Below are 24,722 nucleotides of genomic sequence, written 5' to 3' on the forward strand. Positions count from 1 at the left end.
GCCAGGGTGGCCGACCGGGCCTGGTGAGGACAAGGGTCCTTGAAGCTCAGCTTTCCCTGTGCCCAGTGCACGAGGGGGTTGTGTTTTACAAGCCAGGAGTCCCAGAATGAGGGGAAAGTAGGGCATGCGAGCAACATTGAATTGTACTTGCTCGTGATGGTGTTGGACCTGGAGCATGACCGGGTGGGTCTCCTGGGTCACCAGAGCAGAGGAGGCACCCATCGATGGCTTTGACCGGGGTCGGGGTGTCTTTGTCCTGCACCGGGATCTGGTGTTGCTTCACAAAGGCCACATCGACGAAGCAGAGGGCAGCCCCTGAGTTGACCATGGCATAGATGAACAGCCAGTGTCCAGCAAGCCGAGTGTGACGGGTACGAGGAACGGGCCCTGGCCGGTAACACAGGGTTCAGGGACCTGACTAGGTGCCCCAAGATGGGGGAGGGGGGCCCGCTCAGACTTGGGGCTAGTCTTTTACTGGCAGCGGTGCCACGATACTGGGCTGGATGCGCTTTGTGGGGCAGCCGAAGGAGAAGTGCCCCACCCCTCCACAGTGTAGACAGAGATTCTGTGAGCGGCACCGTGCTTTTTCCTCGGGGATGACCTGCGGCCGTGCAGCCTCAAGTTGTTTGGGCTCAGGGTCGTCAATCTTGGGACTGGTGTGCATTGGGGCTGTCACCGTTGCTAGGCGGTAGGGCAGCTGAGAGGGATGGGCACTGCTTCGTGCTTGGCGGTGGCTTTCCAGGCGGCCATCAATGTGGAGACACAGCGTGATTAGGCCTTGCAGCATGGCCGGTCGGTCTACTCATGCCAGCTCATCAAGGACTTCGTCAGCCAGCCCCTCCGTAAACTGGTCCATGAGGGCAGCCTCATTCCAGGCCAGGTCTTGGGCCAGAAGCTTGAACTCGGTGGAAACTGAATCCCTACCCTGCTTCAGGGTCTGGATCTTCCAATTGGCGGTGGCTGCTTGCTAGGGGTTAGCAAAGGCTACAGCCATATGATCCAGAAAGCTCTCGTAGTCAGTCAGCAGGTACGATGGGGCTAGAAGGAAGGGGGTAGCCCATTTAGCTGCCTGCCCCTTTAAGAGGCATACCTTGGTCTTGTCGTTGGAGACGCTCTGGCACGTAATTCAATATGCAGCTTGCACTGTGCCAGGAATGCAGGAAACTCCTCCACCTTCCCAGTGAACTTCTCTGGGGGAAGCACCCAGCACTTGGGTGGGACAGCGACAGTGGCTTGCTGCTGCTGTTGCAGGTGAGCCACCATTTAAGTGAGGTGCTGTACCTGAGTGAGCAAGGCTGCCAGCTGCCCAGAGCCTCCGTCTGCCTCCTCATCCATCTTGTGGAGTGAGTGTGTGGGTGGAAGCAATCTGTCACGTTCTCAAGTGCAGGCAGGCAAGAGTCCAAAGCCAGTCTAAAGTCAAATTACAGGAAGTCGAGCAGGAGCCAAGTCACCAATGCAGAATCACAAACCGGAATCAGAAGTCAATGTCCAACAGCCAAAAAGTCAGAGTGCCAAGGAAATCAAGCAGGTCAGGATCAGGAAGGAGCATGGATGCAAGCCGAGAAGAGACTTATTGCTTCCACAAGATTACCAGACCCTGGGTGGGAGCTATATGGGCGTTTCAATCAGCCTGCTCCCTGGGTGGCAGTGACTCTGCTAGAACTCAGGGCTGAGAGATCTGAAGCATCAATGTGCCTCATGTCTTTGCTCTGAAAGTCCTTTCCGGAGCCTGCTTCCAATTCTTGAGATAGGAGGAGGAGAGCTTGGAGGAGATTGATCATCAACAGCTGACACTGGTGCCTGGAGAGTGATTGATGGACCAGCTGCTGTTTGTTCAGCTGAGGAACTGGCTGGCAACTCTTCCAGGTCTGTTAACCCTTCCAGGTCCTCGTCAGGGCTCATATGATGCCATTTCTACCCCCAGACTGTAAGCCGAAATGCCCTCAAAACGAGGTTGGGGAATTAGTTAGGTGGACACCCGGCTTAATAGGAATCTTTTTACCAAATGTATACCAGGCTCAACCATCCAGATAGTAAATGCTCAATAAAAGGACTCTAATTTTAATAAAACCAATTGTAATTTATTTAGAATAATAGTTCTTTCACACAAGGATAAAATACACAACAAACACACATTCACACAGGTCTAGGAAATACAGATAGATTGATAGGGGAACATATATGGATAAACAGACAGGGCAATAATTACCTCTCGCAGACTCCAAGGAAGACTCCGATGGCGACAAGTGAGGGAATGGGGGAGGACCCGAAACTGATCAGGGATCAGGGATGGATCTACACAGCGGGAAATGGGTTGCTGAATAGAAGCACACCTGTGGGTAGCTAGTCCACAGGTTATAAAGAGTCACCTAAGTCCCGAGGGGATGGGAGGTGATTAGGAGGGGAGATGGGAGGTTCTGCTGATGACCGTGAAGGCTGGACATCGGCTGAACCAATGGTGAGTCTTTGGTGACACCTGATTGGGTGTTTGCTTTGACCAATGAACTTCACCTTCGTCCTGGGCATCCTGGAAACTTCCAGGTTGCGACAGGGCCTGAGGCGGCTCCGATGGTATCAGTATGGAAATGGTTGGGTGCTTGGGATGAGATGGGATTATCTGGGAAGGTGACAATAGGGAATCAAATACTGACCTAGGTATCCCCGGTGTATACAAAAGACTTGGATGTGACAGGAGAGAGCCTTCCTCTTTTCTCATCATCTCCTGGGTAAGAGTTATTGTTCAGGATATTGCTGAGCAATTAGGATCAACAGTTGAACTGTTAATCTATTCATAAAATGGATAGGTTGCTTGCGGGCTAGGAATGACTCAGGGTGTGTACGTGAGATTCCCACTAAGAAGGAATGAAGTCCAACCTGGCAGGAAGATGGCTACAAGTGGTGTTAGCGAAACACAGTGGTTTCCATGCTTAGCGCTTCAACACCGGTCGCCTGGACAGCTCCGTGGCAGCGCAGCTTCTTCCTCACCATGGCGGGCCCACTCAGTGACGGGAGCAACGTTCGTGCATGTTGGCAAGCACTCTGTGCCTGTTTAGAATGCCTGCACACTTATGCTGCTGGTACACATGAGTCCCATTTGGTTCCTGGATGGCTTTACTCGCACTCTCTGGCCAGACGGGTGCAAGCTCACTTCTCCAGGCGCCCTGGCAACCATGCTTGTGACTATAATATTTGGGAAAGAGGGGTCGTTTCCTCACAAGACCTTTCTCCTGCTGGTTCAGAGAGCAAAAGCAAGAGGACATGCCTACCAGCAGGAGCCCTCCGACCATAAGTGGGCACATAGCAATGCTGTTGTGCACATATGTGAGAGGGGCTGGATTCCAACCACAGGTTCTAATTGAAGAATTCCTTTCTCCAAGTTTGATGCCAAGGGAGTCAACTATCTGCACTCTATATAGTTTCATAAAAAAGATGATGATATTGGATTTATATCCCGCCCTCCACACTGAGTCTCAGAGTGGCTCACAATCTCCTTTACCTTCCTCCCACACAACAGACACCCTGTGAGGTGGGTGGGGCTGGAGAGGGCTCTCACAGCAGCTGCCCTTTCAAGGACAGAGTCTCAGAGCGGCTCACAATCTCCTTTACCTTCCTCCCCCACAACAAACACCCTGTGAGGTGGATGGGGCTGAGAGGGCTCTCACAGCAGCTGCCCTTTCAAGGACAGAGTCTCAGAGCGGCTTACAATCTCCTTTACCTTCCTCACCCACAACAGACATCCTGTGAGGTAGGTGGGGCTGGAGAGGGCTCTCACAGCAGCTGCCCTTTCAAGGACAACCTCTGTGAGAGTTATGGCTGACCCAAGGCCATTCCAGCAGGTGCAGGTGGAGGAGTGGGGAATCAAACCCAGTTCTTCCAGATAAGAGTCCGCACGCTTAGCCACTACACCAAACTGGCTCTATATCCTGGCAATAAAAAAAGGCTATATGAACGATCACCTAAACCAACAGCAATTATATAGTATACTCCATGCAATATCAGGCACTACATGATGCCCAAGAGGTGTACATTTCCCCCCTAGAAAGTCAAATTGGGGAACAAATCTTTCTGACCTCGGGAGCAACTTGCAACTCCTAGGCATTATTGGGTTCCTAAATTTTAGCACCATTCGCATTTTTGATCTAAAATCCAAACCATGCAAAGAAAACGCTTACTAGAATTCCTGAGTATTGGCTCCCCCCCTTGTAATCAGGAATTAGTTTTCTTTAATACTGATAGTTAACATAGTTAAATACCTGATAATAGTATCGGAGAACCCAACAAAGCCCTTCCACATAAGATTGTACCACTTTACGACGGAATTTATTGTCAGACACATCGACATCAAATTTGTTCTTGTAATATCTCTGCTTCCAGCCAGCTTCCCATAACCTATAGAACAATACAATTTTTTTTTAACAGTGCATAACATACAAATAAAGCCAATAGTTTTAACACAGTACATTCACCTGAACAAAGAGTATCGAGAACATGAAAGACATTCCTACACTGTTCCTGAGGGTTTTCTGATTCAATTCCATCCTGCCCTCCCATCAGCAAGGAACAGGAACAAATCCACTGGCTGGGTTCCAAAGGACTCTCCATTCAGAGGGCTGGATCTTACAAAGCACAAGGGCACTCACAAAATCAGTTCTTTCCTAATTGTAACCACAAAAAAACCTGACGTTAGGGTTGGGGTTGAGGACCAAACCTGGTAGTGAAAGTGCATCTCCCTCTGCGATTGAAAAGAGAGGAGGGGAAAAAACCATCCCACAAACTGGAGACACTGTAAGCGGTGTTCCTGCCTCCCATGGGATGGCGAGCTGGGAAACAGCAAGTCAGATAAGATCCAACACTTGGATTTTGACAGTGGCTGAAAGTGGTCAGTTAGAAATGAGAGTTGACGGAGTAGGTTAGCTCAACAGCAGGTAGAAATAAGGGTAAGATTTTCATTAAGGCATCCTTACAATCTGTCACTGAGGGAACTGCTTACCAGGATTCTGTGTTGGCCGCTAATATTTCCCTCCATTCTTTGTTATTTCAAGGCAACTAGTTCTTGCTCACATTTGAAAAGAAAAACCATCTTCCCTCTGTCCAGTTTAGCTTGCTGCCTCAATTATTGGTGGCAGGCTTGGCTGGCCTTTATATCCAAACCAGAATTCTATCACAGAACATTATTCCCAGGTTGGAAAGTAACAAATCCTGCAATGGCTTGTAAAATGAAGCTTGTAAAAAGGTTGAAGGAAACTGTCACATCTTTTAACCCCATCATCAGATCCTTATCCACACCTTATTCACAGAATTCAAACCGGTATTTTCTGTGCATGCCAAGGCTTTTGACACACCCCACCCCAGTCCTGCAGACTTTTGTGCCCTATCCACAGAATTGTTCTTGCAAGGCTTGCTGAGGGGCATTTGATAGCACCACTGGAAGGAAAATTCATGTGTGCATGCAAATAAGTGCTTTCTGGATCTTGGACACTAACAACACATGTGTAGCCATGAAACTCCATTGGAGATCTTATGCAAAACTTCAGTGAAACCTCTTTCAAAAGTTAAAACTCCACTCTGTGCTCTTCAGAGGATAAGTGGGATACAGATATTACTATACACCAACAGAGAGTCAAAATATGCATGAGTTAAAAGAAGTTGGCATTGTTATCCTATCTCCTCCTTTTATATAATGAGCAACCAGCCTAAGAGTGAGAAATATATAAAACAAAATATACTTTTGGTTCTGAACTAGTTCTCTCCCCATGTACATGTACCTTTATGTACACATAATGAGAATGACTGCAGCCCCTCACATCCCACCAAAACACACAGCAGAGTCCCCCAAACTTTGGGAGGGCGTTTTTAAGAGGCTGCTGCTGGGATGGGGCAGCAAAATATTTCTCATACGCAAGTAATAGCAGTCATCATATATTCTAATTACCCAACCAGCTAAATTTGAGGCTATTTAAATCCTGTGATGGGAGCTGTGAATGGACATGACACATCTTTCTGCAAACCTAAAGAATGACCCAAATTGCAGCCAAATCGGAAACTGAAAATAATTACATTTGGGGGGGAGGGGTGTTAAAAAAAACCCCAAATGATAAAAGGAGTGTCTGAAGCTTTAAAAAGAAAAGGAAGATGCCAGTGGCCACTGCTAGGCAACCACAGTATTCCAAGCTTGGTTTTTGTCAGTAAAAGTCTAGGGGAGGGTGCAGGCCCTTTCCAGGGCTTTTTTGGTCTTTGAGGAAGGGCTCACTGGGGCTGGCAGCAACCACTGGGCATCTACCTTGATATCACCTGACTTGCATGACTCCCCCAGGCCTTGCTGGTTTACTATTGTTCAACAACAGCCATCCTATGAAAGCCAGCAGGATGTAGAAATTAGAGGTTCAGAGCAGGGAGACCCAAGTTTAAATCATCCGTTTGCCACGGAAGCACACTAGGTGCTTGATCAGGGGAATGCTGTGGACACAGTTTGCCTTGATTTCATTGAGGCTTCTGATATTACATAGAACCTTTGGTGATCCTGTTTGGATCCTGTTACTGTTAGGTGAATCTGTAACTGGTTTACAGATCGCACCCAAAGAGTGCTTGTGAATGGTTCCCTCATTCTCTCAGAGAGCAGTGATAAGTGGAGTGCCTCAAGGCTCTGCCCTGGGACCTCTTCTGTTCAACATCTATTTGGATGAAGGAACAGAGGAAATGCTTATAAATTATTTGGTGAAGGAACACAGAAAATTTCCTGCACTGTGCAGGGGGTTAGCTAGATGACCCTGGGGATCCCTTCCACCTCTATGATTCTATGATATTAGGCCCATCAGAAAAGAATAAAAGTTTTTATATCCTGCTTTTCTCTATCTTCAGGAGTCCCAAAGTGGCTTAAAATCCCCTTCTTCACCCCACAACAGGCACCTCATGAGGCAGGTGGGGCTGAAGAGAATTGTGACATACTTTCAGCGTAACCTGCCTCACAGTGTTGTTGTGAGGAAAAAAAAGAAGAGAATTGTCAAGTCGGCTGGATTCAATAACGAGTCTTTGGTTGAAACAAAGTTGCTAGTTTATTGAAAGTAGAGCTGAAGACCATGATAGAGATTGAAGGACTGGGGTACATAGACATTAACCAAGCTTTTAAGGTATGGATCAAAGGATTCCTACGGGCGGGGCACTCTATGCAGTATATCTTCACACTAGAATGTTACTCCCTCGTTCCCAAGCTAAGGCCTTGGCGTTTCGCACTCCCACAGACACCCGGCTTGAGAAGGCTCAACTATCTTGTTCACATATCAGCATTTCAAAGCAGGCTACACAACAAAGGCACAGCTAAGAAGAGGGGGGAGGGAGAGGTAGCTAGCAGCATATCGGTGTTCAGTACAAGCCCAGAATCCCTTGCTTCTGAACCAGAGTTAAGCAACATGTTCATAAGAAATATAGCAGACTTGACAAGAATGATGTAAGATACTTTGGTCTCCACTGTGGAAAAATGCAAGGCATAAATGAAGTATATAAGTAATAGATATAGCTGATGATGGGATGCAGGTAAAAGGTGGGCTGGACAATGGCTTAGGAGGAGAGAAGGGAAATGGAAAGGGATACAGAGGCTGCCGGGAGGAGAGAAAGGAAGCATAGCAGGGAGGGGGATACAGGGGGAACTGAAGCTCCTCCTTTAAGTCTTTGCAGATTCCTTATCATGCAAGAGGGCCAGACCCAGCAACTAGAACTGGGCCACAATGTTCCTAGGTAGAGGCTGTTGGGGTGCAGGAGAGACAGCTGAAGACAAGACAAGATAAAGGTAGAAGTCAGCAGGAAAAGCCTATAGGGTCTTTAATGAAAGAGAAAGAGGAAATAGAGGAGGGGGAAATTAGATGCCTGTGCATGTCATTGTGGGTTCCCACTTGACTTATACTACTTGGGATCCAAGCTTTTATAGGCAACTTATTCAGATGCAGAAAAGATACATGGAGCTGGCATTCTCAGGCCACTGATCAGCCTAACTCAGTCCTGTCTGGTCTACTGGAAGTGGATCTCTGAAATCTCTGGCAGAAAAGGTTTTTACTGGTCCTGCTAAGATCCTTTCAGCTGGAGCTGAACCCAGGGGGTCTTGTCGCTTGAAGTATACACTTCCCTACTCAAAAGGAAAAGCCTGACCTGCATATGGCTGCAAAACTGAAAAGTTTAATTTATACTGCAAAAGAATGACACTCCACTCAACTGAATACCAAACCACTAGCTAATCTGGAGCAAGGTCTCGAAGGGAGTAACTGCTTTTAGGGCAAAAACCTGCACGCATACTAATGGAGATACTTAAATTTAACAGCTACAAGCAGACACATCTCGCTGGAATTTACTGAGTATCCCAGCCCTCCACATTAATTATCGGTGGATAAAAAGATAATAGAAAAGCATTACTAATATACAGTAAACAGCATTAACGAGCCAGCATCCCTTTTGACACTGTGTTAACGAAGTACCAAATGTGTTACCTGATATTATCTTCGGGCTCAGGTTCACTGTCGCTGTCCTCTGCTTTACGCTTAATGCCTCCTGGCGTACCATCAGATGAGAAGCTTGTGTTAGGAGAAGATGAAGGAGTCTGGGGACACAATTATTTTGCAGAGAATTAAAGGTAAGGTCTTTCTACATTTTTAAAATTAACGGTTTTGTTACAAGGAACTGAAAAAAAAAATCCCACCCATTATATGCCACCCCAAAGGCTGCCACCCCAAAGAACCATGTACTATGAGCTCCATGCACCCAAGGTTTGTATTTCTCAAACAGCACCCATCTATGCCATGTTGCAAACAACTTCTAAAATGGTGGGGACTTTCAAAAGCAGATTGTTTTATAACAAAGGATTGGTGGTGGTCTTGTTAATCAAAAGGAAGGAGGAAGAATTACATCGAAGCATACTTAAAGTAGCTCTCTGGATTGTGGCCCACAAAATATGAATGATTCAAGATAGGGCTTCCCTAGCTTCCTTGAGCCTGTGAACACTTTTGGAATTTTGAGACGGAATGGAGAGGACCATCTCAAAATGGCTGCCACAAGAGGTGAAGGCAAACCCACATGAGGTGCAGCCAAATGTAATCCTTCCCTACTTGCATCTCAGAATGGCTGCACGCCTCCTACAGCTGTTTTGGCACATGAAGATGCATGTGGGAGGAGGGGACAAGAGGCCCCAGTCAGGATTGGATCCTCAGTGCATTTTAAAATCACTTTAGAATGGCCGTGGTGATCCCATGGTTCTGGGAGTAGAGTCCAATTGAGGTTCCCTAAGCTCAGAGCATGCTTTCCTTGGAACCGTAGAAATGTACACAAGAAATATCTATATTTACAGATTTTGTAAATACACAAGTCAAACATGGAAGCTCACAGTCATAAGTTTTAAGGTGGGGAGGCATGAGTATTGGGAGGGCAGGTGTGGAGACTCAATAGGCAGGGCTTGATAATATGAGGGTTAGAAGCTGGTGATGGCACACTGAAAAGCAGTATTAACAGTTCTTCCACACATTGCTAGGCACAGATCATACAGTATCTCTATGCAGTCACAATCATGTAGCTTTGTAGAGAACAGCTATTCAGCAGACTTTTAAAAAGTTGCATTTATCTGTAACTGTTGTTCATCAAGTGGTAACCTGCGCAGCCCCACATAGGTTACTACATATGAGAGAGATTTTGAAGAGCAAAAACTCTAGAGGGCATTCCATTTCCCCTACTTCATGCTGCTTTCCCACCGTTTCCAGTGTAAAAGGAGAGGGCAAAGCATCACTGCCTCAGTTCCTCATTGCCACTGTTGGAGAGAGCGAGCTTTATTTATTACAAACACTGGAGCTCGCAGTTGCACAGAAGGGAGGGATGTGTGACTGCACAGGAGACCATTCAATCATAGAATCACACAGTTGGAAGGGACTTCCAGGGTCATCTAGTTCAACCCCTGCACAATGCAGGAAATTCACCAATACCTCCCCCACACTCTCCCCCCCCCCCCCATGCCACTTGCTCCATGCCCAGATGATGGTAGAAAAATCCTCCAAGATTCCTGGCTAAACTGGCCTGGAGAAAATTACTACCTGGCCTAAAAGTGGTGAACAGCATTTCCCTGGGCATGTAAAGAAAGGGTCCCGTGAACTAAGCACTAATACAACCTTTCCTGCCCTCTTTCTCATGATCTGCCTATGTTCAGTGAACAGTAGTTTCAGATAAGTAAAAAAAGGTAAAGGTAGTCCCCTGTGTAAGCACCAGTCGTTTCCGACTCTGATGTGACGTCGCATCACGTTTTCACAGCAGATTTTTTATGGGGTGGTTTGCCATTGCCTTCCCCAGTCATCTACACTTTCCCCCCAGCAAACTGGGTACTCATTTTACCAACCTCAGAAGGATGGAAGGCTGTGTCAACCTTGAGCAAGCTACCTGAACCCAGCTTCCATCGGGACCAAACTCAGGTCATGAGCAGAGAGCTCGGACTGCCATACTGCAGCTTTACCACTCTGCACCACACGGCTCTTTCAGATAAGTACCACCCCATTTTTCATTGTGCAGTCCACCCTGGGAGAGTAGCGAACTGACTTGAAAGACAGGTGTGAGGTCCTAGTTGAAAACTTACTAGAGCAGGGGTGCCAAACCTCTTGCCCCCAGGGCTTTAATCTGGCCCACAAGTGGGAGTCTCATCTCTTCTCCCCCTGCTCTAGCCTTGCCCTTCTGAGCAGAGGGGAGCAGAGGATGGGGCTGTTGGAACTCTCCAGCTTGCTTGGTCTCATCTTCACCAACCTCTGGATGGAAATTTCTCTGGGCCCATGCCATCTTGCCAATTCTGGCCTATGACATCACAGTGCCACCTGTCACCTCCTGGAGCCACTCACTCCCATGACCCTGTCTCTAGGTTGTGATAGGTGGGACAGGCAACCAGTGACCACCACAAATGGGGAATGGGGGTGGGGCCAGAGAACAGTCATGAGTCAGAAGAGGCTGGTCTCCAGCTTGTACGGGAAGAAAGGTGGAAGAAAAAGAGCAAGAGAGGAGCATGAAAAAGGGCGAGGACTCCTTATCTCTTCTGGGAGCTTCCTGAACTGAATAGCAGAAATGGACAGCCTTAGCCAAGGCCAAGTTGAGCCTGGGAAGAAGAAATGGCGTGCCCCGTATGGAGATTGCAAGGGATTCTTGCATTGTCTAAAAAGAAGGCGTTTGCTCTCAGGAGCAAGCCAAAGCACCCAAAAGAGACCGGTGGAGGTGATTCCTCCTGTCCAGTCAGCTTCCAAGGAAGGATGAGTGATTGGATGCCCAGGAGGAAGCAGGTTGAGGCCCTGCTTCTCCTTCCAAAAGGGATCTCTTTGCAGCTGCTTTTGAGTAGCATAACTAGGGGGGGAGGGAAAGGGAAGGTCAGCTACTTTCCCTACTTGTTGCCTTTGAACCTGGAAGGAGGCAGAAGTTTTTGTTATTTCCTTAGGAAGGGCAGGAACACATCAGGGCTGGGTTGACTTTGCATTTCTGGCCTCGGGCTGTTGGTGACATTTTCGCTATTACTCAGCAGAGAGGGAGAAAGAGGCTGGTCAGGGAATCTCCTTGCAAAGGAGGCAAACAAACCTCCTTTCCTTCTCACTGCATGCAAAACTTGGAGAAGTTTTTGAGGGGAGGCACCAGTATACTGTAAATCTGATGCCTCTAGATCAAAACACGGACACGCACCAAGCCGAAGATACCCTCAGACAGACTCTCCATTATAGCCTAAGGGACCAGTGACTATATAATAGTCTCCATAGACTACAATGGAGTCAGAGAAAACCATTTATTTGCACACCCCTATTATACTTTTCAGTATGATTTGTAAGCTGCCTTAAATCACAGCAAAAAGTGGGATATAAATATTTGAATAAATAAATAGTTCGAGTAACATTTAAGCAACTTCCTGTTTCTTAGGTTAGGCAAAGCAGGAGTCAAGTAGCACCTTTAAGACCTCCTCAGTTATACTTGAACTGTAATGCTGGTTGTCACATTTCACTAAAAAAGAAGACAACAAAGCAGAGGAAAAGTAGACTGCAAGAGTCCCCCCCAAAAAAGCTGGCATGTTTTCTAAGGCTCAGCACAGGGCAACAGCCCAAGGCCAGATCCACCACATAGGAGCTCTGCCAATGAAAAGTTGGCACCCCCAGTTAAAGCCAGCTGGCCTTCCTATAAAATTTCTGTGTGAGTGAGAGTGAGAGATGTGGGGCAGAAAGAGATTATTGGAGATTACTGCAGTATATCTCAACAGCACTGGAAGTGATGGTACTATGAACTTGGCACCATTTTACTGGTCCTGCTTTTAACAGCTATCTGACACCAAAATTAAACTTCTCCTGTAGATTTTAAAAAAGGATGAAAGAAGTTCACTGGCTAAATATCTGCAAAACAGGTTGATTTTAAAGGCTTGGGAAACACAGCCAGTAAAAAGCTGCAGGCCCCTCATAAATATCCTTTTGGGGATAACTACAGAAAAGCTTGTATGAACTTCATATAACTGGAAATTAATTCATTAATTGCAGTACAATTCTCTGCTAACTTTCACAGCAATTTCCCAATGTTTCAGCCAAAGAAAAGTATGAAAAATAGCTGTCGAAAGATTTTCTTGAAACCAAGCAAGCTTGGTTATAGCTTGAGTCAGGGTTCCAGTAGTAGCAGCTGAAGGAAGGGCCTACTAAGTGTTTCAGCATATTTTGAGGTAGAGCAGCTGCCAGGGCCCAGTGTGGGTGATACACAGTGCTGTCATTCCTGATGGCAATGGCAATAGCACTCGCAACTTCATACACTGGCCAGTGCTGTTGAGGAAGGTGTGTGTAGGTGGTGCAGGCAATTGAACATGGGCATTAGGAGTGCATGCAAGCTGGAGGAAAACACGCAAACAGATAGATGCATGCAGGTGTGGGAGCGGAAAGAGAGGACCGCCCACTTTCCACTCCCATTTTGGCTCAGCATGAGTTTCAGAGAGATTTTTCTGAAAATGAAGTTAATTCAGAAGAGGCAGGTTTGGGGGAGTGCCCTGGAAGTGACATCACAGGAAAAGGTGGAGTTTTGGTCCAGTGTACCCCGGAAGTGACATCACTTGGCTCTTGACACCACAGGAAATGACATAATTCGTCTTCGGGCTCCACCCCCGAATTTTCGTGGGCCACGAAGGAGAAGTGTAAAAATAACCGGGCCAGAGGAAAGAAAAGTTTGGGAAACCCTGTTTTACTGTATATGCAACCCCTCCTTACTATCACCTGCAAATTTAATAAGCATTCTCTCTATTCCTTCATCTAAAATTTATAAAGATGCTGAACAAAATAGGTCCCAGGACAGATCCTTGAGGCACTCCACTTGTCATTCCTCTCCAAAAGGATGAGGAACCATTCACAAGTACTCTTTGGGTGTAATCTGTCCAACATAGTATGTTAAACCTTTTTAAAAGCCTTACTAAAATCAAGATAAATGATGTCAATAGCATTCCCCTGATCCAGCAAGGTAGTTACTTACTCCAAAGAAGAGATAAGGTTAGTCTGACATGACGTGTTCTTGAGAAACCCATGCTGGCTCTTAGTAATCACAGCCATCCCTTTCAAATACTTAAGGACTAACAGATTATATGTTCTAAAACTTTTCTAGGCATATACATCAAGCTGACTGGTTGGCAGTTACCCAAATCCTCTTTTTTCTTCTTGAAGATGGGGACAACATTTGCCACCTCCAGTCTTCTGGCACTTTACCTGCTGTCCAAGAATTCTCAAAAATAATGGCAACAGGCTCAGAAATTACATCTGTGAGTACATCTGGCCCTGAGGACTTAGTTTCATTTTTTAAAATCTAGGCATTGGTATACTACCCCTATGCTGATCCTAGGCTGCAATTCCCTTCCTGCATAATATGTTCTGTTTTTGCCATGTTGTGTACTGTTTCCCTCACAAGAGAAGCCTGAGGAAAAGTATAAATGGAGTAGCTCTGCCCTTTCTTCATCATCTGTTACAATTTCACTTTGCTGTCCTTGCAACAGGCCTACCGCATCCTTGATCTTTTTCTTACTTTGTATGTAAGAACCAGTTTTTGCTGTTTTTATCAACTCTTGCTAGCCTAAGCTCATATTGAGCTTTAGCTTTCTCAACTTTTTTTCCGTTTATATTCATCCTCGGTTGTAAGGCCCTCCTTCCAGTTCCTAAATGAGGTTTTTTTAAATTTCCCATGTCCTCAGAAAGCTGAAACAGGCCCAGAATGGAGATAAGGAAAAATAATTATGGGAGGTGTGGGAGGGCATGACAACAGTCACACAGAGGCTGAAGCTCAGCATTCTTTTTGTTTGCAGTGAATTTTTGCAGTCTTTTCCTGTCATATTTGGCCTTGTGGCGTTTAGCATCAGTGTGTACTTGTGGCATGATCTGGGGTTTTTTTGTGTGTGGCTTGGTTGTGTTATGTCATACCATAGAGAAAGCACCTCAAGGTGACTGTTTTCTGTAGGGGAAATTATCTGACTTCAGCTTTCCATCCCCTCCCCTCTCCCTGCAGCCTCTACATAGGAAAAGGATAGTCCTTCTCCAAAGTGGAAACCAAAGCAGCAGGGAAGCAGCCTCAGCAGGTTATAATGACAGAGTCCACCCTGCAAAGCAGCCACTCTGCAGGGATGAACTCTGACAGGCTTTGGTGTAAATGATAACGGGAACAAACTTCACTGAAAAACAATGTAACATATACACTTTATACGTACTATATAAGACAAAATAATATAACTCTTTGCTGTAGATATATCCCACTTCAATATAAATGGTTCAAAGTCCACAAAAGCAACAGGCAGATGTTCCAGAACTGTGCACTTAGGAAAAATTTCACAGAAGTCCAAAACTGAGAGAGAAAGAGAACTCATCCTTTCCAGAACTTCAAGACAGTTTCCATGTCCTGATCGCCTTCCCCTTCCTTGCAGCCTCTACACAGGAAAAGGACAGTCTTTCTCCAGTGTGGGACGGGGGAACAAAGCAGCTTACATCATTCTCCTCTAACAACTCTTTCTCTTGTATGTGTGTGGTTTGGATAGACACTGGTAATCATGGCACTATCAGGACAGCGTCCTGTCATGGGTTACTGCAGCTTCAGTCATATATATTTACATGAGAAGGGATGCAGGCAGATAAACTAGGGGTTTGCCATGGGCACTGGAAGGGGGTGAGCCCAAATTGGCGCCCCCCACCTCCCTGTGTCCAAGGCAACTGCCTAGTTTGCCTAGTGGGCGAGTCGGCCCTGACTGAGAACTTTCAGTCATATATATTTACATGACAACCTGTATACTATAAAAGGGGAGAAATGATGTTCTGTTGCTTCGTAGTGTAAATCCAGCGCTCTGCTGCTACATAGGTTATCTAGTTGCCATGGAGATGAGGCTCTGGTGCCCGGATGTACAGTCTCCCTCCCATGACCAAGGGATGTGAACTGCCTTAAAGGTGCGAAAAGAAAGGAATGTGGTGCTATTTGGTGATATACAAAATGTTGTGTGAAAAGATGGGAGGGGGAAAGAGTCACAATTGCTCATGTGATTTGTCTCTTTTATGTCTGTCTGTAAACATTAACTTCATTCCTAGCAAGCAAGCCTCTGTGCTGCAATCTCTCCTCACCGCCCTCCCTCCAGCACTGCAAGTCACTGCCCTCCTTCCCTTTGTCGCCCATTCCTCCCCCCCCCGCTGGTCCTTCCCCGCCACCGCCCTCCTTCCCTTCATCACCCATTCCTCCCCCCCATGGCTGGTCCTTGCCCGCCGCTGCCCTCCTTCTTCGCAGCGCTGCAAGGCAGCCTTGTGCTCTGTCACCCTCACCGCGGCTGCTCCTTACTGCCTTGGATGCGGCTGGCGTGGCTTCATATCCTTTGAACAGCCCGCAAGAGGAGAGATTGCTCTCCCTCCTAACCGAAACTGGAAGTGAGGGGGTGCGATGTCTCCTCTCGTGGGCTGTTCAAAGGATAAGAAGCCACGCCAGCTGCATCCAAGGCAGTAAGGAGCAGCCACAGTGCGGGCTGGGGGGGTGAGGGAGGGCAGCAAGGGGCAAGGACCAGCTGCAGGGGTGGGGGGAGGAATGGGTGACAAAGGGAAGGAGGGCTGCATCAGGCAAGGACCAACCTCAACGAGGGACGGACGATGACGGGAAGGAGGGCGGAAGTGGTGGTGGGCAAGAACCAGCGGGAGGGGAAGAATGGGCAACAAAGGGAAGGAGTGCGGCGGTGGGCAGGGAGCCTGCCTAGGGTGCCACGTGCCCACAGGCTGGCGCTGTTCTCAGTGGTTGGCCATCAGAGGGGTCAAAGCATATGGTGAGCTAAAGTTGGCCAGGGAGGTTCAATACAACAAGAAAATCTTCTGTTATGTGAAGAGCAAACACAAGATAAAAGGGCCCATTGTTGGGTGATAATGGAGAAACTGGCAGAGGACACATACACTTCTCCAGACAAAATATTTTCTAGAGCTAATACATACATTATTTGCACATTTTGGCATTTCAAAGTGCACTTCCTGAAACAGATATATTCTAAATAAAGACATGTATAATTTATTAAATACATTGTAACTCTTTAAGAAGTATAACCAAGTGTTTTCATAGCAGAAGAATATTTTAAAACCCTTATTTTCTTTGTATACTACAACAATACTGAAGGCACAAATCCGTCCCATATAACCAATGTTTGTTTTTGTGAGCAATAAGGGTTCACCATTCTCCAACTGCTATTGTGGGATGCCCAACTCCTCCCAACATGTAATGAGACAGCTCAAGGTTGTCAAGAACTCTTTTTCAAATTGGTTTTCATGAGGCCAGAGATCTTTGTAAACACCAGTGACCATGAGACTACATTACCATGCACTTTTCTTGAGGCTTCTGATCAACAAGGAACTTTAGTTAGAATGGTACATTTGGGTAAACCATAGGGTTTCCAGCCTAGCTCCATACAGTGAAGGGAGCATTTGTGGGACTCTGTGATACTGCTTCCAGCCAAGAACCTGGAAGCAACATCATTATGGTCACTGAAGGTTAAAAAAAAAAAGATCAGGGAACTTCCTAGAGTGCCACATGGCAGATGTGGTGTCACTTTCAGGTTCCAGATGGAAGTGGTACAGTGTGGCACCATTCTCCCCCCTTCGTTTTTGTTCCCGTTACTGAATGGAACGGCAGTTGGCCAGAGCCCACGGGCAGGAGGTTATCTGCCATAATGGGCGAGCTGGTACCCTAGTTATTCAACACGTTACCATCTCAAAATAATTCCTTCCATATATCATGGGTGAAACTTGCCCAGGTGACCTTGAAAACTATTTACAAGACTGTGGTCATTACTTGGTTATGGGGCCCTGGGGAGGCCAAAGTACTTTCTTCTCACCCACTTTACTTTTTCACTTCACAGAAGCAACCTCATGACTGAAATGGGGCTAAGTATGTGATCATCCTTATTCAATCTTCTCCATTGTTCCCGGAGATCTGAGGAGGGATCATGAAAACCCGAGACCCACTCCTAGAATCATTGAGTTGGAAGGGAGCTCCAGGGTCATCTAGTCCAACCCCCTGCACAATGCAGAAACTCACAAACAACTCCCCCTAAATTCACAGGATCTTCATTGCTGTCAGATGGCCATCCAGCCTCTGTTTAGAAACTTCCAAGAAAGGAGAGCCCACCACCTCCCGAGGAAGCCTGGAGAGGAGGTGGCTGAGAGGTGATATGATCACCATCTTCAAGTACTTGAAGGGCTGTCATATAGAGGATGGTGTGGAATTGTTTTCTGTGGCCCTGGAAGGTAGGATCAGAACCAATGGGTTGAAATTAAATCAAAAGAGTTTCCGACTCAACATTAGGAAGAACTTCCTGACAGAGCAATTCCTCAGTGGAACAGGCTTCCTCGGGAGGTGGTGGGCTCTCCTTCCTTGGAGGTTTTTAAACAGAAGCTAGATGGCCATCTGACAGCAATGAAGATCCTGTGAATTTAGGGGGAGGTGTTTGTGAGTTTCCCGCATTATGCAGGGGTTGGACTAGATGACCCTAAAGGTCCCTTCCAACTCTATGACACTGTTTCTAAGCCTGTTCCACTGAAGAATCGCTCTAACTGTCAGGAAGTTCGTCCTAGTGTTGAGCCGGAAACTCTTTTGATTTAATTTCAACCCATTTCTTCTGGTCCTACCTTCCGGGCCCACAGAAAACAATTCCACACCATCCTCTAGATGACAGCCCTTCAAGTACTTGAAGATGGTGATCATATCACCTCTCAACCACCTCCTCTCCAGGCTAAACATCCCCAGCTCCTTCAACCTTTCCTCATAGGACTTGGTCTCCAGACCCCTCACCATCTTCGTCGCCCTCCTCTGGACCCGTTCCAGCTTGTCTACATCCTTCTTAAAATGTGGTGCCCAAAACTGAACACAATACTCCAGGTGAGGTCTTACCAGAGCAGAGTAAAGTGATACCATCACTTCACGTGATCTGGACACTATACTTCTGTTGATACAGCCCAAAACTGCATTTGCCTTTTTAGTCACAGCATCACACTGTTGATTCATGTTCAGCGTATGGTCCACTAAGACCCCTAGATCTTTTTCGCACGTACTACTGCTAAGACATGTCTCCCCCATCCTATAACAATGCATTGGATTTTTCCTACCTAAATGCAGAACTTTACATTTATCCCTGTTAAAATTCATTTTATTGGTTTTAGCCCAGTTTTCCAGCCTGTCAAGGTCATCCTGTATCCTGTTTCTGTCTTCTTCTGTGTTTGCGACCCCTCCCAATTTCATATAATCTGCAGATTTAATAAGCATTCTCTCTATTCCTTCATCTAAATCATTTATAAAGATGTTGAACAAAACAGGTCCCAGGACAGATCCTTGAGGCACTCCACTTGTCACTCCTCTCAAAAAGGATGAGGAACCATTCACAAGCATTCTTTGGGTGTGATCTGTCAACCAGTTACAGATGCACCTAATGGTAACAGGATCCAAACCACATTTTACCAACTTGTCAAGAAGGATAGTATGTGGAACCTTATCAAAAGCCTTACTGAAATCAAGATAAACGATGTCTACAACATTCCCTTGATCCAGAAAGTTAGTCACTTTCTCAAAAAAAGAGATCAGGTTAGTCTGACATGACTTGTTCTTGAAAAACCCGTGCTGTCTCTTAGGAATCACAGCCATCCTTTCTAAATGTTCCAGGACTGACTGACTGAAGAAGGGGAAAAAAAGTATTAAAAATGTAGTCAGAAGTGATATGCATGATTAGACGAAAGAAGGTTACGGTTTGACATAAATTCTAACACTGGTTTCCAAATGGCTATGAACTTATTGTAAGACTTATTAGAGCAAAAATGAGCATAATCAATAACCATTAAAATCTTCAATGGGGAGGGACGGTGGATCAGTGGTACAGCATCTGCTTGGTAAACAGAAGGTCCCAGGTACGCAGAAGGTCCCTGGCATCTCCAACTAAAAAAGGTGCAGGCAAATAGGCATGAAAAATCTCAGCTTAAGGCCCTAGAGAGCCGCTGCCAGTGAGTAGACAATACTGACTTTGATGGACCGAGGGTCTAATTCAGTATAAGGCAGCTTCATATGTTCATATATATGTTCATGAATATGTATATGTTCATATGTTCCACATTACAAACTGATCCCAAATTTTATCAAATCAGTTTTGCCGCGTAGCAGCAGATGATGATTTCCAACATGAAGCAATAGCTAAATGTGCTGTAGCGAAAAGAATCTGGATTAACTCCCTGTCGAGAACATTTGAAGGCAGGTCTTAATAACATAAGAGAAGTCATGTTGGATCAGGCCAATGGCCCATCCGGTCGAACACTCTGTGTCACACAGTGGCCAATATGTGTGTGTATACACACACAAATATATATATACACACACACACACATACATATTGCGGCTAATAGCCACTGATGGACCTCTGCTCCATATTTTTATCCAATCCCCTCTTAAAGCTGGCTATGCTTCCCATATGTTTAAAAGAAGAAGGTCAGGAGACATTGGTAAGGTTTGCAAAGTAATTATAAAAATTTGTTGCATTACATCCTGCCAGAAGTGCAGAATGACAGCACATTCTCACCAGCACTGAAGGTAAGTGCCTACAAAACTGCAGTTCTTCCAGCAAAGCGGGCTTAGCTGTGGGTTAATCAGATGAAGTTTTCTCGGGGAATAATACCAACGTACCATAATTTTAAAAAACTGAAATCAGATATTGAATACAGGAGAAGAATTTACAGGAGAGTTCCAAACATTCTGCCAAGTATTAAGGGAGATATTTTTATTAAGACCTACTCTTCATCTACCTGCAGCTTCAATTTCCAGGACTAAGGAAGGTCTTGCCAAGGGGAAAACTAATCCATTAGTAAATGACACCATCTTCATACATTTGTATATTTGTTACTTTCACCAATTCTGCAAGAAAGTTTGCACAATCACTTACTGTGTTCTGTCTGTCCTGCATTCTCATTTCAAAGGCTGTTTGTCTTGGATTATTGATTGGCTGATGGCTTGATCTATTTCCCTTCCCCAAAGGCTGTGGCGTGAATTGCCCACCAAGTATAGAATGTTGTTCTCTCTAAAGGGAGGAAACACACAATTGCACAAGTATTGATTATACATTACCAAACGTAAGCAGTGAATGTAAAGCAGACTTGCAGGGTTCCAAAATGTACAAAGCTAGTCTAGGCAGTGTTTGGGACATGTATGCATATGGCAGTCTGGCAGTTAACTGGAACATTCTGGAGCGATGATATTGTGGGAGATCTTAATTGGTTTGTACTTGGGCCCAGTTCAAGGTGCTGTTACTGGCCTATAAAGCCCCAACCAGGAACCAGGGTATCCCCCTATATCAAGATGGCTAGCCATGTTAGCCTGTCTGTAGCAGTAGAAAAGTGTAAGAATCCAGTAGCACCTTCAATCAGTGGTGTCAAACATGCAGTCCGTGGGATGGATCCAGCTTCTGCAGCACTCAAATCCAGCCTGCAAGAAATTTCCCCCTCCTGCTTCCCTTTCTGAGGCTGCTACTGCAGCTGCACTGTAGCTCGCATTTTCCCCAGCTCCTTGCATTTTCCCCTAGCTCTTTGCTTCCTGCCTCTTGCCTCCCTTCCCTGCAGGACTCTGTGGCTGCTTCCTGCTGTAGAGATACAAAATTTCTCTCTCTCTTTCACACACACACACACACACACACACACACACACACAGAGCTTCTTCTACTTCCTTCTCCAGGGCTGCTTCTCTCCCTTGGGGAGGAAAGGAGGGAGAGGAAAGAGAGAAAGAACAAGTTTGGAATCCCATGTTGGTTTAAGACCAACAACATTTTATTCCAGGTATAAGCTTTTGTGTGCAAGCACACTTTTTCAGAGGGAGGGTGGATGGATTCTTCTGACAAACACAATGTACATTGCGGAAATTATTTTTGGCTTATTCTGACAGGGTTTTTTTTTTTTTTTAAAGACTGGATCTCTGTATTGCTATTTGGATTTTGTTTTCTTTCAAAGAGTCCTTGATTAGGAATTAGAGCACTTGGATTGGTCATATCTTTGGAGAGTGGAGTGATTTCAGATGCCAAATGAAAATACCACACACTGGTAAGGAGACAGGAAAATTAGCTCTTAGTTCAGTCCTGGAGGATGCATTGTCTTGAGCTTCATTATCAATTGCAATTCATCACTCTCTCTTTCTAATCTCCCTTTGAAATTCCTACTACTCCTCTTAGCTCAGCAACTGAATGTTGTACTTTCTAATGTCAGATTTAAGTTCATTCGTTCTTTGCATCCTCCTAGACAGAATTCTCCTGGATGCGATTGAGACCAAGGTTACCCATCTCATTACCAGTGCTGATATTGCCATGCCTACTGTCCCCTCTGCATATTACACCTAATCCAATCAAGCCTACTATTGTCATTCACCTGCTATTGCCATTTGGCATCTAAAATCATCTTTATAAAGTTTATATTTCTAGTACCTAGCCTAACTGACATTTATGTCAGATCTGGGCTTCATAACAAATTAGTCTGACACCTCCACTCTAGGCTGATTCTGTATTAAGCAGGGGGTTGTACTAGATGGCCTGTTTGGACCCTTGCAACTCTGTGATTCTATGAATACTCCTGGAGAAAGACTTCAAAAGCTTCAAAAGGTTCTTTCTCCAGTAGCATTAGAATATGGAGCTCCTGGAGGAGGTTTTGGTACACAGGCAGATTGATATGGGAGGACTAAAAAAGAGTCCAGTAGCACCTTGAAGACTAAAAAGATTTGTGGCAGGGGATGAGCTTTCATGCGTCACAGCTCACTTCTAAAGATATTTGAAGAATCTTCAGGTAATCTGAAGAAGTGAACTGTGACTTTCAAAAGCTCATATCCTGCAACAAATTTTGTTAGTCTTTAAGGCAATGGTGTCAAACTCATTTATTATGAGGGCAGCATCTCACCTAAATGAGACTTTGTGGTGTCAGGCCCCGTATGTCATAAAATGTAGTGCCAGGTAGTGGAAATATTCCATTGAAGCCCCACATTAGGAGGAGGTGTGTGTTAAAACTAATATTTAATCAGCAAAACTAGAGTTCCTTGAGTTTGTAAAACTCTATATTAGGAATCTGCATGATCCAGCAAAAATCCCTGGTACATGGAGGTCCAGGTCCATGGGGTTCATAGATCGCCACCCCCAGACCACATGGTTTTTAACAGGCATTTTATGAACATTCAGTATGTTCATACACTTCTGGATGAACTGGAAGAGGGTGAAGTCGCTGCTTGGTCTCCTTGCAAAGCCATTTAAATTTTAAATGGTGCCGTTTGTGAGTAACTGACTTGTAACTTGGTGTATAGTTTATGGAGCACTGATTCCAGGTAAAAAAAACTTTCAGACTACCGCTTTAGAAAATAATTGTCTTGGAAATTGACATGCACATGCATATAGAATGAACTGAGCTGTGGTTCCAGAAAATTTATTATTTGTCGGACGAAGAATCGTCATCAAAACACCGGAAGCGTGTCACAAATTGCATTTTTCTGGATCAAAGTTCTTCTGATACCTTGCAAACTACTGATTATTGTGAAAATATTGGACTTTTTGCCTCCTTGTACATGTCAGTGGACTTCCAAGTTGGTATCTGTGTACATGTTTTGTACATTTTGTCTAGTTATCTATGTATGTTCATAAAGAAGTTCAGTTGTTGGGAGGGGGGCATGGTGACTGAGCTTCAGGCCGGTTGCATCCCTCCTACGCTCCTGCTATTCCTGAAGAAGATTAACAACTATTCCCAGCAAACACAGCCAATTTTGGAAAGAACATCAAAGTCAAGCATGGGAAGGAGTAGAGCAAAAAAAGGTACTAAAAACCCACCCAATAGACCTCCCAGAAAGGGTAAAACTGACTTAGAATCTGAAGATTCTGACCTGGAGATTTCTCTGTTAGAAGAAATGGCGGCCGAAGGGAGTAATGCTCCCCAAAGTGAACAGATTAAGATATTGCAAGCCCTTACAGAGATAAAGAATTAAATTAAGAGTGATTTAAGGTCTCTTAGTGGAGAGGTTGGACAATTAAAAAAGGAACTTGAACTTCTCAAACAGTCAGTCGAACCAATTAATAAGAAATTGGAAGAATTCACTGCAGCGTTGAAAACAACGGATAAGAAAGCTGAAGCTGCATATCAGACGGCAAAAAAGACAGCAGAGGATTTGAAAAATTTTAAGGACTTTGAGTCTTGGGCCAAAAATAAGATTATAGTCCAGGAGTTAAAATTAAGAGAAAGAAAGGCCAAACTTCATGGAATATCTGTAAATTTTGGTGAGACGGAAAACCTTACTACAGCTTTAAATAGATGGCTGAGTCAGACTCTTCTCACAGAAGGAGCAGAGTCTTCCCAAGAGATTGTTACCACTGCCTTCCGATTAAATATTTCCAAAAAGGCTCCTGATAACGTTTCCCCGGACATTGTTGTTGAATTTAAACAACTATAGATGAAGAACAAAGTGTTTAAAATCGCCAGGGAAAAACAAGGACTGTGCTTTGAAGACATGACAGTTTTTTTATTTCCTGATATCCCAGATGAAGTAAATAATGCAAGGAGACTGAAAGGAACAACAAAGATTCTTCGTGACAAAGGAATTATGTATTGATAGTTACCATTAGGCCATCTAGCGGTTAATATGAAAAATTAAACTTTTACTGCTTATAATGAGGCATCTAGCTAGGAACTAATAGTGTAATCAAACTAAAGTCTGGAAGAGTTTGAATTGAGAAAGTATGTTTTGAATTGGGAAATTATGTTTTCTTGAGGAGTATTAATAGAATATGTATATAGTTAGAAAATAGGATAATATATGATAAATGGGAATGGAAAATGGGAAATTAATTGTTAAAGCTAATGGAGTAGCAAGGAGGTGGTGGGTGTGCCTCCCCCCCCCAGACCTCCAACTGTAGAGATTTTTCTACAGCACCCAGTTCTGGAGGTAACCCTGTCCAGCTTTCTTTTGCAGCCATGAGAGAAGATGGTTAGAGTTTTAAAAATTAAGTATGAAAAGATGGAAGTCCATGAAGAAGTAAAGCAGCTTTGGAAACAAAAGAAAGAATATAACTATGATTAGAATGATTAGGAAAAGTGGTACGGGGATCGGGTGAAATCGGGTAAAGAAAGGAAATAAATAAACCCCTTCCTCTGAATTTTATTTATTGTTAATATTCAGTTTGATTTGTAGAATGTAATAAGCAAAAAAATGAAATATTTATTTGAGATGTATAA

At 45.0% G+C, this 24,722-nt stretch overlaps 1 protein-coding gene across 1 annotated transcript in view; it reads right to left on the reverse strand.

Annotated features, from left to right (window-relative positions):
- XRN2 (5'-3' exoribonuclease 2) overlaps positions 1 to 24,722 on the reverse strand; it is a 177,901-nt gene that overhangs the window by 85,428 nt on the left and 67,751 nt on the right. The window contains exons 15-17 of the mRNA XM_060253565.1: positions 20,420 to 20,554; positions 8,475 to 8,584; positions 4,254 to 4,389 (exon numbers count right to left, since the gene is read on the reverse strand). Coding sequence (XP_060109548.1) covers positions 4,254 to 4,389; positions 8,475 to 8,584; positions 20,420 to 20,554 — 381 coding nt within the window. The remainder of the gene's footprint in view (positions 1 to 4,253; positions 4,390 to 8,474; positions 8,585 to 20,419; positions 20,555 to 24,722) is intronic.

Source organism: Heteronotia binoei, chromosome 14 (genome assembly GCF_032191835.1).
Source record: "Heteronotia binoei isolate CCM8104 ecotype False Entrance Well chromosome 14, APGP_CSIRO_Hbin_v1, whole genome shotgun sequence".
Classification (NCBI taxonomy): domain Eukaryota; kingdom Metazoa; phylum Chordata; class Lepidosauria; order Squamata; family Gekkonidae; genus Heteronotia; species Heteronotia binoei.